Raw genomic sequence first — 16,851 nt, forward strand, 5'->3', positions numbered from 1 at the left:
CAGCTGTGCTTTCATTTTAAGAGAAAAGTGAATGTACTTGCTATAAGGAGACTTGGTGTTTTAAGCCTGTCCAGGAGAGAAGTAGTCATCCTGAACTATGTCCACTGGATAAGTAGACATCTGCTCAGGGAGATGGGGGTCTTGGGCTGTTTTAAGACTGGGATGTTAGTTCTAATCCCATCAGTTGGTGTGCTAAAAGGCTAAGGAACCTGAGTTCAAACTTGAGGGACGTTTTAAATCTCTCAGTGCCGGGAATAGAGATGATCTTATTCCTAAGTGGCAAGAAACTTAAAAAGGAAGGAAGGCCGACAGTGGCAGGGGAGAAGTGGCAGGGGAATTTGTAAAATCAGAGGTAACTAGCTAGATTTTGGAGTAAATGGCTTTAAGCATTACATTTCTCTTCTTGGCTTATATGTGACCCAGGAAGAGGTTAAATTATGACCAAGGAGGGGCAAACAGAAACAAAGCAGTGATGGGGGGCGGCTGAAGTCAGGTGGTTCTGCAGCCTGGGCAGGCATGGGGAACGGTGAGTCCGGGCAGTGGAATAGCATTCTTTTTCTATGAAGAAAATATCAAGGCAAGCTAAGTGAAATTTTAGGCCTGCTACATTTGCCTTTGTTTACAATTTAAGTCATTACCAAAAGTAAAGTACAAATTAAATACCTTTCTATTGTGTACCTTTATCTTTCCACCACTTGCTAGTATTATGTCAGAGATCTATTTCCGTGAGAAAAGTGAGGGATGTGTTCTCCAATTTAGAGTACAAATCCTACGTGGAAATCATAATAATCTCTTTAAATAACTTTCTGTTTTAGTAGTATAGTTTGTATTAGTAATTACTAGCGTAATTATAGCATACATTTGCACAATACTTTATTCATTCATAAAAGCAGTTTTCTGTATATTTTCTTATCTCCAATTCCCAGTAACTTAAACTCAGAGAGAAATTATATTTCTCATATTAGAGACAAGAAAACTGAAGCTTAGCTTGCTAGTAATCACTGCTTTCTTTTATTGAATGCTTAAGTGTGAAGCGAACCATGCTGTGCTCTTTATATGTATTATCTCATTTAACTCATGGCTAAGCCATAACGTAGTTAATATCCTCCTTTTCTCTGGCTCTAAGATGCCACAAGCTGAGATCTAATTAACTCCAAAGTCTGTGGCTTGAATTCACTAAACTTTAATGAGGCTGTGACTTGCGTGCAGTCCCTGAGCCCAAGTGACAGAAGAGGAAATGGAGATACAGTAGATCCTCTTTATTCACGGATTCCAAATGTGCAAATTCACTTACTTGCTAAAATTCATTTGTAACCCCAAAATCAGTACCCATGGCACCTTCACAGTCATTTGTGGACATGGGCAGAGCATCAGAGATTTGTGTTATCAAACGCACCGTTTCCCAGCTGAGGTCCAACAAGGTGACAGTCTGCCTTCTGGTTCCAGCTCTCATACTGTAAACACGTGTCCTTCTCATGTCTATCGAGTGCCTTGCCGTCATCGTCATCATTGTTGTTGTTCTTGCATATGGATATGTAATGTTTATATATATATATGAAGATTTGGGAGCAGCAGAGGTTCCAGTTGGATCTGCAATTTAGGAAAATTAAGTTGGCAGCAGTGTGGAGGATGGATTGATCATGACCGAAGAGAGAGGACCAGTTAGAAAGCTCTGAAAGTAATCCAGGTAAAAAGTAATGAAGGTGTGATTAGGATAGTCGCTCAGGTTACAGGAAAGGAAAGAAAGGCAGAGACATTGCAGATGCTGTTTAATTTGGGGTTCACTCAGAAATGTACTGAGCACCCACCCTGTTCCAAGCTCTGTGTTAGGTGCTGGGGCCCCCAGACGAATTACGCATTTCATCCCTTGAGGAGGTCGTCACAGGCTGTGTAAGGGACAGATTTCTAAACAAGGCAGTGCCACTGAGGGACAGGTGTTCTGATAAAGACCTGTTTAGGGGAAATGTGGTGCAACAGAAGGTCAAGTCAACCACGGCTTCAGTTGGCCAAAGAAGGCTTCATAGAGAAGGAGGAAATGGAAGCAGCACTTGGCAAATGATTAAGCATCCTAGCAAAAAAAGAGAGGAGATTGGGGAAGACTTCTGGCGTATGCAAAGCTCTGTACATTCAGATCTCAGCAGGGAATAGCAGCAAGGGGGTAAGCCTTCCTTGGCTAGAACAGAGAAGGTCTCTCATGCACTTGTAAAAATCTTAGAGGACTAGGATGTGGTCAGTCAGACTGCAAATCTCTTGGCCTCTTAATGACTTGATCTCCTCATCTATAAAATGGTGAAATAATCAATCCTACCCTTTGAGAATGACATTAAATAAAACACATAAAACATTTAAAACAGTGAATGGTATATGTTTTAAGCGTTTAATAAATGATTGCTACAGTTATTATTGGGAGGGGTGTGAAAGAGAAGGAGTCTAGGATGACTCCAAGGTTTCTGACTTGAAGAGTTAATAGATGTTGGTGCCATTAACCAGGACATAAAATACAAGAAGAGGAGAAGGTTTTATGGCATCAAAGTCCAGTTTTAAACACAAATGTTGAGAGGTTCAGTAGACACACAGAGAGGGATACCAAGAGCTGGATATACATGTGGGCATCAACCACGTACTAGAAGGTTTTTAAAGCTATGGGAGTAGACAGGATCACCCAGGAAAAGGAAATGTAGTGACAAGAAAGTTGAATATAAAACAAAATGTTCAAGGAAAAGCAAGAGGAAGAAATATCTTAGAGAGTGGAGGTGAGCCAGGAGGGGCACCATATCATGGGAGCCCAGGAAGGAGGAAGTTTCAAGAAGTGAGCATTCAACAAAATCCAGTGAACTTCACAATCGGAAGACCGTTTGTCAGAGCTGGGTCTTTTGAAAAGCAGATGATAAGGTGGGTAGTAAGTTCACAGGTATCCATTTTATTAATCTTAATTATTCTTAAACTATATGCACACATATATACATATTATATACACTCCAATATATATAGGTCCCAACACAAAAACTTAAAAATGATACGTCAAAAAAGTAAAGTAGTTGAGGATGTCAAAACAGCTAATATTGAGACTTCTCTGAGAATGTTGGTTATTAGGTGAAATAGAAATAAAGAGCAGTTAGTAGAGGGGCATAAGGTCAGGAAGAGTTTGAGGCTTGAGATTATTCATTCATCGGTCTTGCGGGAAGGAGTCAGTGGAGGAGGAGAGATTGAAGTTAGAGGAGACCAATGGGATATTGACGCAGTAGATGCCTAGGAACCGGGGAATATACAAGATTGAGGGCACAGATAGGTGACACACACCTCCTCCAGTCAGTCCTGAGGGCCCAAATACCAACAGATTCGTCCCAGTCCAGGAAGGACATTCAAACCCAATAAATAGTCTTTGTTTTCACACTGACATAGGAGGCAGGGTCACCTGTTGTGAGACTTAAGAACCAAAGTAAGGCTCAAGGAGAATCACAAAATATGGGAATAACATCTGAGAAATATGGAAGACGGAACAGATGAGGATCAGTTGCAATGATTGCCCAAAGACACTGGGGGCCCAGACTTAGGGTATTCAGCATCTTAATTCCGTGTCACTACCAATGTGCACAGTTGACTCTTTCTGAGCGGACCAGACATAGGATCAGAGAAGGCAGAATGAGGGCGTGATCCAACACTGGGGATTTGCAGTGGACCTAAGAGCACCTGATTCCCATCTTGTGGGAGGGTCTAATATAAGCCCAGCTAAGATGTCTTGTAGGTGGTAGGTGGTTAGTGTTGGGAGTTGGATTTCAAGGGTGATTAGTGTGCCATTTTTTACCTGAAGAGAAATAGGGCTTGATTACCCCCAGGAGTGAACCATCTCAGAATAGACTGGGGAGAGCCAAATTTCTAATTTTTAAAGATAAAGCCCAAAGATCAGAGTTAAAGTTAGGGTTTTGGAGCCAAAATTTGAGGTGGAGCAGACAGGCTCAGAACACCAAGTCCGGAAGGTCTAGTGAAATGCTTGGGGTATCCACAAGTTCATCCTTAAAAGTCATCTGTGTTTGAGAGGGGAGATTTGGGAGGGATCCATTAGGCTCGTTTGAAGGGTCGAGTGGGCAGAGAGAAAGATGCCTACCAAAAAGATAGCGCATCTTTAAGGAGATGAGGAAATGAACTGGGGGTCCAAAAGCACATGGCCAAAGCCTCAAAGGAGAAGGGAAGTTGCAGGACAAGGCGCTAACAGAATGTGGCGTCTGCCTTCTGTGACAACTGTTTGTGAGGTTGGCTGGATGACAGATGGTGGGTGGATGGATTGAATGGAAGGAAAGAAAGAAAGAAATGGAGAGATTATAAGTATGGGGGTATAGCTGGGATAGAGAAGAAGGAATTGTAGTAGACACAGCCAGACCTGTTCTCCTAACTTTCAGTCATAGATCCTGAGCCTGAGCCCGTGTGTATAAGGCAGTCACGGTGCCTGGCCCACGGTGAGTCTTTAGTAAATGTTTGTGCAGGGAACAAGTGGGTGCTAAGGGCTGGACCCTGCACAAGATCCCACGATCAGGAGGACACAGCCTCTGCCCTTCAGCATCACAGCCTGGTGGCCTCTTAGAACGTGTCCACTGTCTGGCTCTTGGATAAACTGTGTATTAAACACATTTGAACTGGAAAGTGTCAGTTATATTAAGGTGTTGATCTAAGAAGTGTTTTGAAAGGACTATTATTTATATTTTTGTGCACTTTTTATATCATTTGTTCCTGAGTAGGACATGCAGAAACTGTAGTCTATCCTTTTTGTTTTTCGGTAGCATCAGACACAAACCGTATGTGTAACCATTCTGCTATACAGGTGGAATCGTGATGTAATTTATACAAAGTTAACAAGGACATATTGGGGTTGTATGTGCAAGTCTGATGTCTAATCTTGAGTAATTGATTTGTGCTCATCAATTTTGTCCTCTAAGGATTGTAAAGTTGAAATTGTGTAAGCCAAGGTGATTTCAGAGGAAGCTGCTGAGTGGGTGACTATTAGTGGGAGGCAGGGAAGAGAAATGGACGTGGGGACACAGCAGACGGTCAGCAACCGAGGAAAAGACCAGTGGATTTATGTGTTTGTGATCAGTAACTACTTCCTTCTACAAAAGATTCGAGGTCATGTCCTAGCCAGTAATTAGATCAAAGAGAAAACTCGGAAACTCTGTAGAGAAAAGAGGAGAGAGGGCTCCGTGGGAGAGGCAGGTTGTAGAAAAGGATAGGGTTGGGAAGCGGAAGGAAAAACCGATTGTCTTCAGAGCCTCCTAGTTAACCAGCAGCCGTCCAGGGAGACCCGACGGGCCGGACACTAGAGTGACGACGGGGAGCTTGGCTCCGTGGGCAAGGTCAGATGCCTCCTGACACAAACTGAACAGCCTCTGGAAAGGGGCAGCGGGCACTGGCAGGTACCGGAGGAGCAGATGTGGAGGGAAAAGGGGCAAGATAGTGTGGGGCAGGAAAGCTCCCACGGAGGCTGTGAACACACCGCCCTGTGTGGGTTCTGCACCCACTGAGGTGCTGGGGTTGGAGATTTACCAAGGAAGGAAATCACAAGCCTACCTACCCGCAAGGAACTCTTTCCCCTCAGAAATCTACAGAAATCTGCAGAGATTTCCCAAAGAGAGGTGAGGACAGGTCTTCACCTGAAGAGAGAGAAGGTCCCATTTTTCTTAAAATGGACGAACTGCTGCCTCTCTGCTTGCTTAGGTTTGGAAGAGGAAGAAAATCAAGAAACGGGATTCAGAACCTATTTGTAAATTCCAAGTTGGCTTCCTGGTAATCAGAAATCCATTCAATTTAATTCCACAGTCATTTATTGAATGCATCTTACAGAGGACAGAATAGAAGAAGAAAGCTGGAAGTGAATAAAACAACCCTTTCTTCCTCTCTCACAGCCAAATGAAGGAGTATATAAAAAATGTCTTACAGATTATTATGTGTTAAGCCAAAATTCATGTTCTTTATACCATGTCATAAAATGACACCATTCTCTCTCTTGTTTCAAAGTGTGATATGTTTTTTTTTTTTTATCTTCTCTGTGAATGACATTTTTTTGAAGACCAAAGTGACTTATGGAGCTTATTGGAAACTCACACTTTATTTCTAATAGAACTCCCCTAATAAAGATTCTTTACATTGAAAGTACTTTGTGCGTTCCTTCAGAACATTGAATGTACTTTGTGCATTCCTTCAGAACCACCCTGTGAATTTTGTGGGATCAAGTCTAAGAGACCCAGCCCCCTTTGTATGGCATTTTCCATGGAACTTTTACTACTGGGTTGTCCCTTTATTCAGGGGCTTAAATCAAGTGAAAATAGGACAGCCTTGTAGATCTTGTTAAGGTATAAAGGTTGGATTTGCTAAGCTGTGAATTTGGGGGAGATGGGGGTGATGATTGATAAAATTGGGAAATCATAAAAGTAGATTTCACATCTTTCAAAAACAAAATCCCCGGGCTCAGCGTCGCCTTGGGGGCAGAGCTGTGGGCCGAGCAGCCAGGCAGCCTGGGTTCAAATTCCACCTGTGCCCGCTGCAGATTTAAAGGGTAACTGCAGAACCTGTCACATGGGACAGGGTGAGGCTTTTCTGAGATGATCCACGAGAAGCTCTCGGCACAATGCATGTGATAAACATTCAGTAAATCTTGGGAATTAAAAAGAAATCCCTTTCCATCCTTATTCAACACAAGGCATGCTCACACAGCTGTTTTATGTACTATTGACTTTAAATACTGTCTATATCACAATATTGGTGTTTTCCCCCCTTTAGGAGATGACCTGGCTTCCACCACTTTCTGCCGTTCAAGCACCTGGGAAAGTGGAACCAAACAAATTTCCATTTCCAAATAAGGTGAGCTCTTGCATAACTCAGGAGGAATCTGCTTTGCTCATGCAGATGTTTTTGGTGGACAGATTTACCCTTGATTGTCATTTCCTCTATAAATATTCTTCCCAAGACATATGAATCTGATCTTCATCAATTTGCAAGCGTGTATTTACTCATCAAAGGAGGAAAATTGAGCTTGCAATCCTATTTACCTATACTTCCATATTCTCTGCAAACTATGATGCATACTTTCATTGCCTGTAGATCTAAAACTTAACCTCAAATGCTATATAAGAAATACTGCTTACAAGTAAATTGATTTTCTTAAGAAAATATGATAATCTGTATTTGTAGACTCGCATGAATTTTTTACCTGAACTAGGCATTAATGTTGATATTTAGATTTTATTTTTCTCCACTTATATGTGAGAAATTTGGATTACTTAAAATTATCTTGTGCTAATATATAAAGATTAGATCTTATTTAAGTTTTGCTAAATAGCAATATATAGAATTGATTTTTGGGGCAATTAGTAATTATATTTTTTGTTTAGATTATATAATTTATATATATATGTAGCTACATAGCTATATATCTTATTAACATCTATGCATGTATATGTTGAAACACAAACACACATATACTGTTTTTCCTAGATTCTAAATGCACTTTTAACATTTTAGCATTTATAAAATTGAAATGCATCTTATAGTCATTTATACATTTAATATGGTAGTATGTTTTGTTTTTTCCTGAGAAGCTGTAATTAAATTAATGATGTCTCTTAAAATCAATGTCTTACAATTGAGGATTTGTGGGACTTAATTCCTCTCTATCTGTTTAAAAAAGGAAAATATTTTCTAAGACTCTAAAAGATGTCCATATTTTGTAAGAAAAATCACAAAAATCAGTCACAGAATATATTTGCTATACGTGAGTCTACTAGGCTTTGTTTGATTTTTGTACAACCAACACATAGCCACATACTGCTTATAAAAGATCAAATTACAAATGGAAAGAGATGGAAATGGGGAAATCCCTGACACCCTGTCCGGATTTTTTTCCCCACCCAGATTACCCTCAAGAGGTTGGAGTTCATTTTTTCTGTGCAATTATGTACAGAAATGTACATGTGCAGTTTTTTTTAATTGTGAAAGGCATAATCCTGAAGCATTTTTCTAAGTTGAATTTTATTTCGTTTAACTAAGTGTATTAGAGATCTTCCCCAGTGAATATAGATTTTCTTGCTCTCTCTGTTTGTTCACTCCTTAGATGATCTCAGCTAAACCCATTGCTTTAAATACTTTCTGTATGCTGAGCTGGTGACTTCTATTTCTTTAGCCCCTTCCCTCTCTCCCAAACTCCATATTTACACTTCTGATTTCTTACTCACCCTCTCCACTTAGGTCTCTAACGAACACCCTAAGCGCGAGATATTTAAAATTGAACTTGTAGCTCTGCCCCACCCCCACCCCATAAACCTTCTTCTATCCCACGATGTCCCAGTAAGTGGCATCTTTGTTCCTGCAGTTGGTTCAGGCCAGAAGCCTTGGAGCCTCCCTCTTCTCTTCTTCTTGCAAACCTCACATCTGACCCGTCATTAAATCCTGTTTACAGATTTTCAGAATATCTGAATCCAAATGCCTCTCCCACCTTCATTGCCACCATTTTGGTCAAAATCACCATCAGCTCTTGCATTGTTACTTCAACAGCTTCCTAACTTGTTGCCACACTTTCTCCACCACCGCCCTATTCCAGCCCACGATCGCAGACAACGAGGACAATCACAGCTCTCCAGTCACTTGCTTTTGCACCCCACACACAGTCTATTCACTGCACAATAGCCTCTGCAATATTTTGAAATGCAAAGCAGATCTTGTCACTCTTGTATTCAAAACTTTCCAATGCCATCTTGTCACACTTAGAATAAAATGCAGAATTTTTATAATCTTTGCACATTATTTGGCCAAAATAATGGCTTGACCTAAAATATAATCACATGACCATTTTTGTAATATAACACATCCATGGTATAAATATAATTTCTGATATAATTGGGCAAACACCAAAACATATTTGGTTGTGACTTTCCCAAAAGAACTGTACAAATTTGTCCTGTTTATAGTGTGGAAACTTAACTTTAAGCAGTAACTTAATTCCTGAGGTGAAATTTAGACTTAAATCATTAGCACAAAAAATACATTTTTCAAGGCAGAAATAAAGTAAAAAATATCTTATTTTTTTTTCACTCCTAAAGATGCATTATTAGCTGTTATAGAGGGCACAGAATTTCAAATTTAGTTTTTTAAAAATGTATCTTATTTAGGACTACTATAGGATTTGTGTGGAGCTATTTTACCCCTAGATCCCTTTGCTTTGCCTAAGAAAGAAAGAATAAGTGATTTTACAAAGGATAGAAATATTGCATGATTTAACAATGCTTTTCTTTAAAAAAAACTCACGATAAATACTGTTAAAAATTTAATCTGTGCAAATGAAGTAAGATGGACTAAGTTTTCTTTTCCTGCTGTAACAAATAACCACAAACCTAGTGGCCTAATGCAACACAATTTTGTTACTTACGATCGTGGAGGTCAGACACCTGAAATCACTTTCACTGAGCGGAGATCAGTGAGTCAGCTGGGCTGCCTTCCTTCTGCAGCTCCAGGGAGGACTCGCTCTCCTGCCTCCCCCAGCTTCTCGAGGCCGTGGCACTCCTGCACTGCCATCCTCTAACCTCTGCTTCTGCGGTCACGTCTCCATCCTTGGCCTCCTGCCCCCGCCTGCCCTGATAAGAAGCCCTGGGATGACATTGAGCCCAAGCAGATAATCCTCGATAATGGCCCCATCTCAGGACAGAGATAATCACAGCTCCCAAGTCCCCTTACCCTGTAAGGTCACACACTGGCAGATCCCGGGGATTAGGACGGAGACATCTTTCAGGGACCATTATTCCGCCTACCACAAAGACTGCCATTAATTTTCACACACGGAGGCTTCCTTTAACCTGTATCTCAACTAATTAGTATCTTGACAGCTAGAGGCTTGCAGTTTATTAATTGGACCATTAATGTTTCAGACTAAACGCGGTTGCTAATGTGTATGGGCTAGAATCGGTTATGGAACTTGAGCAAAATCTCCACAATGGCTAATAAACAACGAAATTAAACCCTTATTAAGATTAAGGGGGTAATTTGACCTCACAAGAAAAGTTGATTTAACTGCATTCTGAGTTACCAGGACCCAGAATTAATTAGCTAAATACTTACGAGAATTTCCCCCATTTTGTCTGAGTATTGAAGGACATAAGATGTAGTAAAGTCAATTGATACTGAACATGGATATTTATTCTTTTCTCTGAGGACTTACTCTGGAGTCACAGTGTCCTAGACATACAATACCGGACACTTCTGCTTCATCTTCAAATCTCAAAAGTAATTGGGTTTGGTAAAGAAAAAAAAAAAAAAAGCAGGACTCCTTTAAATTGGCTGCAATTATCAGGTGTTTCAACAAAGAAGAGAAGGAAATAAATTTGCTTTGCCCCATTTGCTTCATTTCTGCAGCAGTCTCATAAGTTTTGAAATGAAATAAAGAACTCAAAATTATAGAATTTTTTTCATCAGAAAGCATAAATCCAAGTCTGATGGCATTTCACAGGCATTTCACGTGGCAACAGATGCTGAATCTGGTGGGATTGGACCTGGTCTGAAACTATTCTTGCTGATTGATTTTTAAAGTATCATACAGGAGAATTGGAGCATCATTACAGAAATGAGAATCTTATTGCCTTTCTCTTTATATACTAGAATGAGAATGAAAGCCAGCAAGTGTGAAAGGGCTTTGAACTTGGAGAGTTTGTTCCAAATCTCCTTCTTGGGTTTCTAGTATGCCTCAAAAACTACCAAAGAGTGTTTTGACTAAAACTCCATGTTTAGCGTTATCTCAAGGCAAACATTTAAATTAATTGTAAGTTATACTATTTCAACTTTTTTTGAGCTTTAGAGAATAAGAGTGAGAAGAAAGTGATTAGTGGGAATGAAGAGAAAGTCAGACAAATCTGATGGTTCTTTTTCCACTAGTAATGGCTTTACCTGGAGTTCTGAAAACAAGAGGAGATATATTTCCATTTCTTCCCTTTTGTATCCTGGTAGTGGACTGGTAGACAAGCAAGGAGGGAGTGAGTGGAGCGGTCCTCAAGTACTCACAAACGCCATTTTTAAGTGATGCCCTCAATATAAATATGGTCCTCCATCGGAAACATGGCTTAACACTTCTGTATTTCATTGACCTAAGATGCATGTTTCTTTTTCACATTTTAAGGTCTCTGAAATCAGGATTTGTTTTATGGTTGATAGCCACTTACAATAAATTGACAGCATTTTTCTTCCATAGCAGTGCCTGAGATGATGTGGCCTCTGATGATTTTGATGGCATGTTACGCTTGGTGAAATATGGCATTTATTAGGGTGCTTCATCAAAGGACTTTGTGGGATACCAGTGCACCTGGTGTTCCTGTCTTCAGAAAAAAGGGTTGTATGAACTTTACTTCTCAGCTAAATACCACATTTAGAGGAGTTTTAGGGTTCCCCTGTGCCAAAGAATAGGTTAGGTTTTAAAGATGGAGAAGGGTAAATTTCTGTTTGTAGATGTTCTGAGTAACCCGGAGTGGTCCCTGTTCACTGCTCCAGAGCAGCTGGTGCCCGTGACCCAACCCTCAGAGGGTCACACACCTGGGGCTTGACCCCGGCAACCCCATAGAGGCAGGTTAACTTCATAATGACCCTGGTGTGGGATGATGGGCAACTTCTCTGTTGTACGTCCTTACTTTGTCTGAATATTCTTTAATTAACAGATATTACTTTTATTTTTTTAAAAAATAGTAAATGCAACTTAGAAAGGTCATTGCCTAAATATTCCTGAAGATTGAGAGAATGATCAAATGAGAGGAAGGAGCTGTGACAGAGCAGTTAGGATTTAACAAATGATTATGACTACGGAGACATTATATAGATAATTCTTTTTAGTTTCTAGTTATTAGACCAGCCAGAAGAAAACTCCTGAAATTGAGGAACTGTAACCCATAGTATACTTTGAAATTTGCTCTATAACTACTTGTTAATCTGTACTTTGAAATTTATCACTTTTCTGCATATGTTAATATTTCACAAAAAAATATTTTTAGAAAAATAGTAAATGCTACTTAACTAAAGTGAGCCATTTGTGAGTCAAATCAATAATAATGGTAGTATTCTTCTGATAACACTTTCAAATTGTATACTTTAAATATGTGCAGTTTACTTATATCATTTATGCCCTCAATAAAGCTATTTTTAAAAATAAGAGTCGTAGTTGAAAAGATAATGACTGTAATGGAGGTATGACGCAGAAGATGGAAGCTGGGAGGATGGGGGAAGGGAGGAGAAGGGGAGACACGCATTCCAAGGAAAGGGAGAAAGGAAAGGGCATGAAGGCCTGAGACGCCTTGCTCAGCAGCTGTGACATCATTTGCAGCCCTGAGTTACCACCACGGCTCCCTCGCTGGTCTCCCCATCCCTCGAGGTAGGGGATTTTATATACTCACCTCTGTAACCCTTAAACAGCCTCACAGAGAACCCTGCAGCCTGCTCGAGTGCTTCCAGAGGAAGCTACAAGGAAATGAGCAGATGGTGGGTGCACCTCCCCAGACCTCTATTTGCAGAAGACATTTGCAAGGGGTGAAGGTCTTTGGGACTGAGTCTGTAGGTGTGTGGGTGCCTGGTGTGCAGGGCAGGGAGGGGACAAGAGAACGGAAAGACCTCGGTGCCCGGGCCTCCTTCTGCTCTGCTTGGGCCTATGGAAGAATGAAAGAACCTGCACCCACTGCAGGCCTCAGGGTTTTGCACAGCCTGGGCAGGCCAGCAGGGACCCCGGGCCTCTTGAAGGCACAGGCACCCTCCGTGAATCAACCAGCGGCAGGCGGGCACAGGAAGGATGACAGTGGGGCTCGTTCCCACCCACCCAGCGGTGAGGTCTGGGACACTGGGGTGGGAGTCAGGATTTTTGAGCTGATGTTCTTAGTTCAATGCCCCACTTGGGAGGCGTCAGAGGGAAATAAGAGATTCCGTCTTAGGGGCAGAGTCTGATGTTTTTCTTGCCTCTCCTGCAGCAGACTTCTATAGTGATCTTTTTTAAAAATTGCTTCCATCATTCCTGCTTCTTTTCACCCCCCCCCCCCCACAAAAGAGGAATAATGATAGTCATTAATTCACAGGTGCTTTATTTAAAATGTGAAGCTTGCTGTGTAGGAAGGGTGTGATCTATAATTGCAGTCATCTGTAAGCCCATTTTTGATCCTCTGCTGCAGAGTCTATCAAAGATATCTTCTGGGTTTTAGGACATCTGAAGTGCATCAGGAAATGAAAAATTCTATTTCTCAGCAATGTCTGCAAACAGTCTTATAGAAATTCCTGCTATTCTTTTTTTTATGTATAAAAGAATGATCTTAATGTTAAAAACTCTCCTTTTGTCCTTCTTGCCCATTTGATGGGGACTAAGTCTCCAATTCTCTAGTATAGAACACCTTTAAAGGGCCAAAATCCACAGATGGCACAACTCATGCAATAAATGGGACTCAGTATTTTTAATGGATTAAAGCTAAAACTAATTAGGTTAACAGTGAACCCTATTGTAAACGAAGGACAATAGTTAATAGTACAATTATAAAAATGTTCTTCTATGAATTATAACAAATACACCCCACTAATGCAAAGCGTTAATAACAGGGTGGTATGTGGGAACTCTGTATTTTATGCATGAATTTTCTGTAAACCTATAACTTCTCTAATAAAAAAATTAAAAGGAAAAAAATGTAGATTGAGATATAAAATTTTGCATTATTTTAAAAGGAAGGAAAGCTCCCCAGTCTTCTTGGGGCATTTAACTGTGGCTGTCTGCTTGGTAATTGCATTTAGGCCAAAATGATTTTTGAAAATTATATTTTTAGTCCATCATTTCAGGAACAATATTTCATCTCATATACTATTTCAAAAAACTAAATCTCAAAGTTAGAGTTGAACTTGTTCTTTCTCTTCAGGTGAGTAGCTCATTATTAGCAACGCTGGATGAAGATTTTTAGGCTTAACAGAGTGGGAACCCCTCCACTCCCACCCCCCATCTGCCTGCTATTCACTGGAATTCCCCCTTTAAAAAGGCATTATCACATGGACTTGAACATGCGTGAAGCCCACCCCCATAACAGCTATACGGCATGGAGCAAAAATCTGGCAAAATACATTAAGCCATAAAATAGCAGTTAATGACATTCCCTTGGATTTTTTTCTACTCGCCAGAATCCAGTTTTGGTGGATTTTATGTATTGGCACTATTTTTTTTTACATACCAACCTTTTCAATAATTCATTCTTTTATAAATCTCTCATACATTTCATATTAAATGGGAATTTTGGAAGGCAAAAGGATGTGAATTCTCAAGACAACTTTAGCATAGTATTTTTCTTTTTAATACAAATAAAATCATTCTCAAGCTCTGTTTACCTGAGCAATAACCAAACTCCTCAAATACCATGTACTACTGGCTCTGCCATTTCCATTAAATGGAAATCTGTAATCTTTTTTTCATCCACCAAAGTGAGATTGTCAACAGTTCTTCAACAGAGTGTCCCAGTGGGCGGTTGCCAGCCTTGTCTGCCGACGGGTGATGACAATCAGGTGCATTCACAGGGACGTGAGTTAGATCAAAAGTCAATCATACAAAATAGAAGGGGTTGTAAACTGTATGCCCAGAACACAAATGTGCTTGTGCAGAGATTATGATCAGCGATTAGGTTCTGAATGACTAGTAATATGTCCCATGTTCAATCTGGGTTTTGAAAGTAAAATAAGAAAATTAATTGATATTTCTTGTTCTTTTAGGACTCTCAGCTTGCATCCTCTGGACACAATAATCCAAGTAAGTGAGGCTTCTCTCTACAGGTGTCTATGGGGGGTGGAGAGGATACACACGTAATAGACAGCAGGTTAATGAGAAATACACTAAAAAAAATTGAGTGGGAAAGGATGGCCATTTATTCAAGTACTCTGCAAACGGATTAGATTCATGGTGACTTTGAGTGCTCATTTGTCTTTATTCAAGGGAAGGAGGGCCAGCACATAGAATCCTGAGAGAGAACAGCATGCTGTATTACAGCTGGTCCCTAGTAAGTGTGGAGGAAAAAACATTAAGGCAACTAAAGAGTTGTCTAAATTGAAAGAAAATGAGTGAGCAAAGAAAACTAATCAAAAGACCTTGAGACAAATGGCCTTAGCATCCATGAAGAAAAGTCCTACCTTGCTGGGTACATATAAAATCTTTTTCTTCTAGAAAAAGACGAAGACTGAGGAAGGGGTACGTATCCTTATTGAATTCAGCAGCTAATAAAGCATGTGGGCTTTGTCACCAAATAGAGGATCTTATTCTGTGAAGCAGTGCTTCAGTGTGCTTGTTTGGCACTACCAATTGGTATTAACGTTCTATGGGTAGTAAAAATGCAAGACCTACCCTGCTCATGTCATGAAAGCCCACCCACAAAGATGGGGTCTTGTTAGTTTCATGACCAGTCAGTCAGCTGAGAGCACTCCTTGCCAATTACAAAGCTGTGTTTGAAGATGAAAATCATCCTGAACAAGCGGATGTGTCTTCAGAACAGAATGCCCACCCACTGGGCATCTGTGAGGGCAGAGGGATTGGGTAGAAAAGAGATCCAGAGCAAACGTGTTAGGAAACCAGAGGCTTTCAGCGCACAGCTAAAGAAAGGTCATGTAGGCAGATGATACCCTCAGGATGCACAGGCAATGTCACCCAATTATCCCAGCCTCTCTTGGGATGTCTGGGAGCACAGGTGCCAGCCAAAAGGTGAAACGTCAAGGGACGTGAAATCTGAAGGAAACAGCAAATTCAGGAATCAGAAGAGGAATCAGAAGAAATGCACAGTTAAGCCTGCAAGGTGTGCAGGCATCAGCAACATAGGAAAAGCTGCCATTGCTTTCCCCACCGCTTTCTCTCCATTTGAATGTAAACAGTTCACGGAAGAGGGAGGATTTGATAGGTGAATAAATGCACCCCCTCTCAGCTTGGAGTTTTTGACAGAAAAAAAGAGCAAAGCAAAGAGTTGTTGCACCTACTATGTGCCAGTGCTTTGATGTATGTTATTTTATGTAATCCTCATACTAGCCATATAAGGTAGACGTTATTATCCCAATTTTACTCATGAAGAAAATGAAACTGTGAGGTTAAGTAACTAGCCCAAGAGCACATGGCTAAAAAATGAGAGCTAGGATTCAGTTCAGGGATCTGTCCCAAAGACTTTCCATTCCACTACCTTGACTCCCAAGAAGGTTGTGTCTTTCGCTTCCCAGAGAGATTGAATCCTTGTCCAAGAATTAAGATATTGTGACTTTTGCATGCATCTGGGACATTTTAATGGCATGTCATAATATCCACGTTTATACTGCAATTTAGAATAGGTAAAAGTAAGTAGACCCATCTTCTAAGGAACATGACGTGGCACCTGCCTTGCATAGTACAGAAACCTCTGGCATTTCATTGTCTAGAAAAATTTTGGGTTGGCTTTGACTCTTTAGGGGAAAGGAAATTTTTTGGTATTTTTCAAATAGATCTCCCAAAAGCTGAACACAGAAATAAAGAGGTAATGTCACTATTTTAAAATCTGAACCTTCTCTGTAGATTATAGCATATTTGAAATGTTAGGAGAGCTGATCCCACCAGCACTTCCCATGCTGTTTCTTCTGCTTGGTTTTGAGACATTAAGCCATGACTCAAGTAAATATGTAGGAAAGAGGGAAACACTGAACTTCAGAAAAACCAAACCCAATCCCTTGAATTTGTGCTTATTAGCATATATGTGGATTGATTGATTAATCCTCAGTCCTTTGGGTAAGTGCTTTTTTCCTTCTTCTTGAAATTAGAAAAACTATGTTATATAGATACTAAAGAAAAAGAGTACAAAAATTAAACAGAAAATGATTTCA

At 40.3% G+C, this 16,851-nt stretch overlaps 1 protein-coding gene across 2 annotated transcripts in view; it reads left to right on the forward strand.

The window, feature by feature from the left end:
- The window catches only part of AFF3 (AF4/FMR2 family member 3), a 524,208-nt gene that overhangs the window by 323,015 nt on the left and 184,342 nt on the right, over window positions 1–16,851 (forward strand). For both annotated transcript variants that reach the window (XM_037806556.1, XM_037806557.1), the window contains 2 exons: window positions 6,769–6,849; window positions 14,737–14,773. In XM_037806556.1, the coding sequence (XP_037662484.1) occupies window positions 6,769–6,849; window positions 14,737–14,773 (118 nt within the window). The remainder of the gene's footprint in view (window positions 1–6,768; window positions 6,850–14,736; window positions 14,774–16,851) is intronic.

This window comes from Choloepus didactylus, chromosome 17 (assembly GCF_015220235.1).
Source record: "Choloepus didactylus isolate mChoDid1 chromosome 17, mChoDid1.pri, whole genome shotgun sequence".
In the NCBI taxonomy this organism is placed as follows: Eukaryota; Metazoa; Chordata; class Mammalia; order Pilosa; family Megalonychidae; genus Choloepus; species Choloepus didactylus.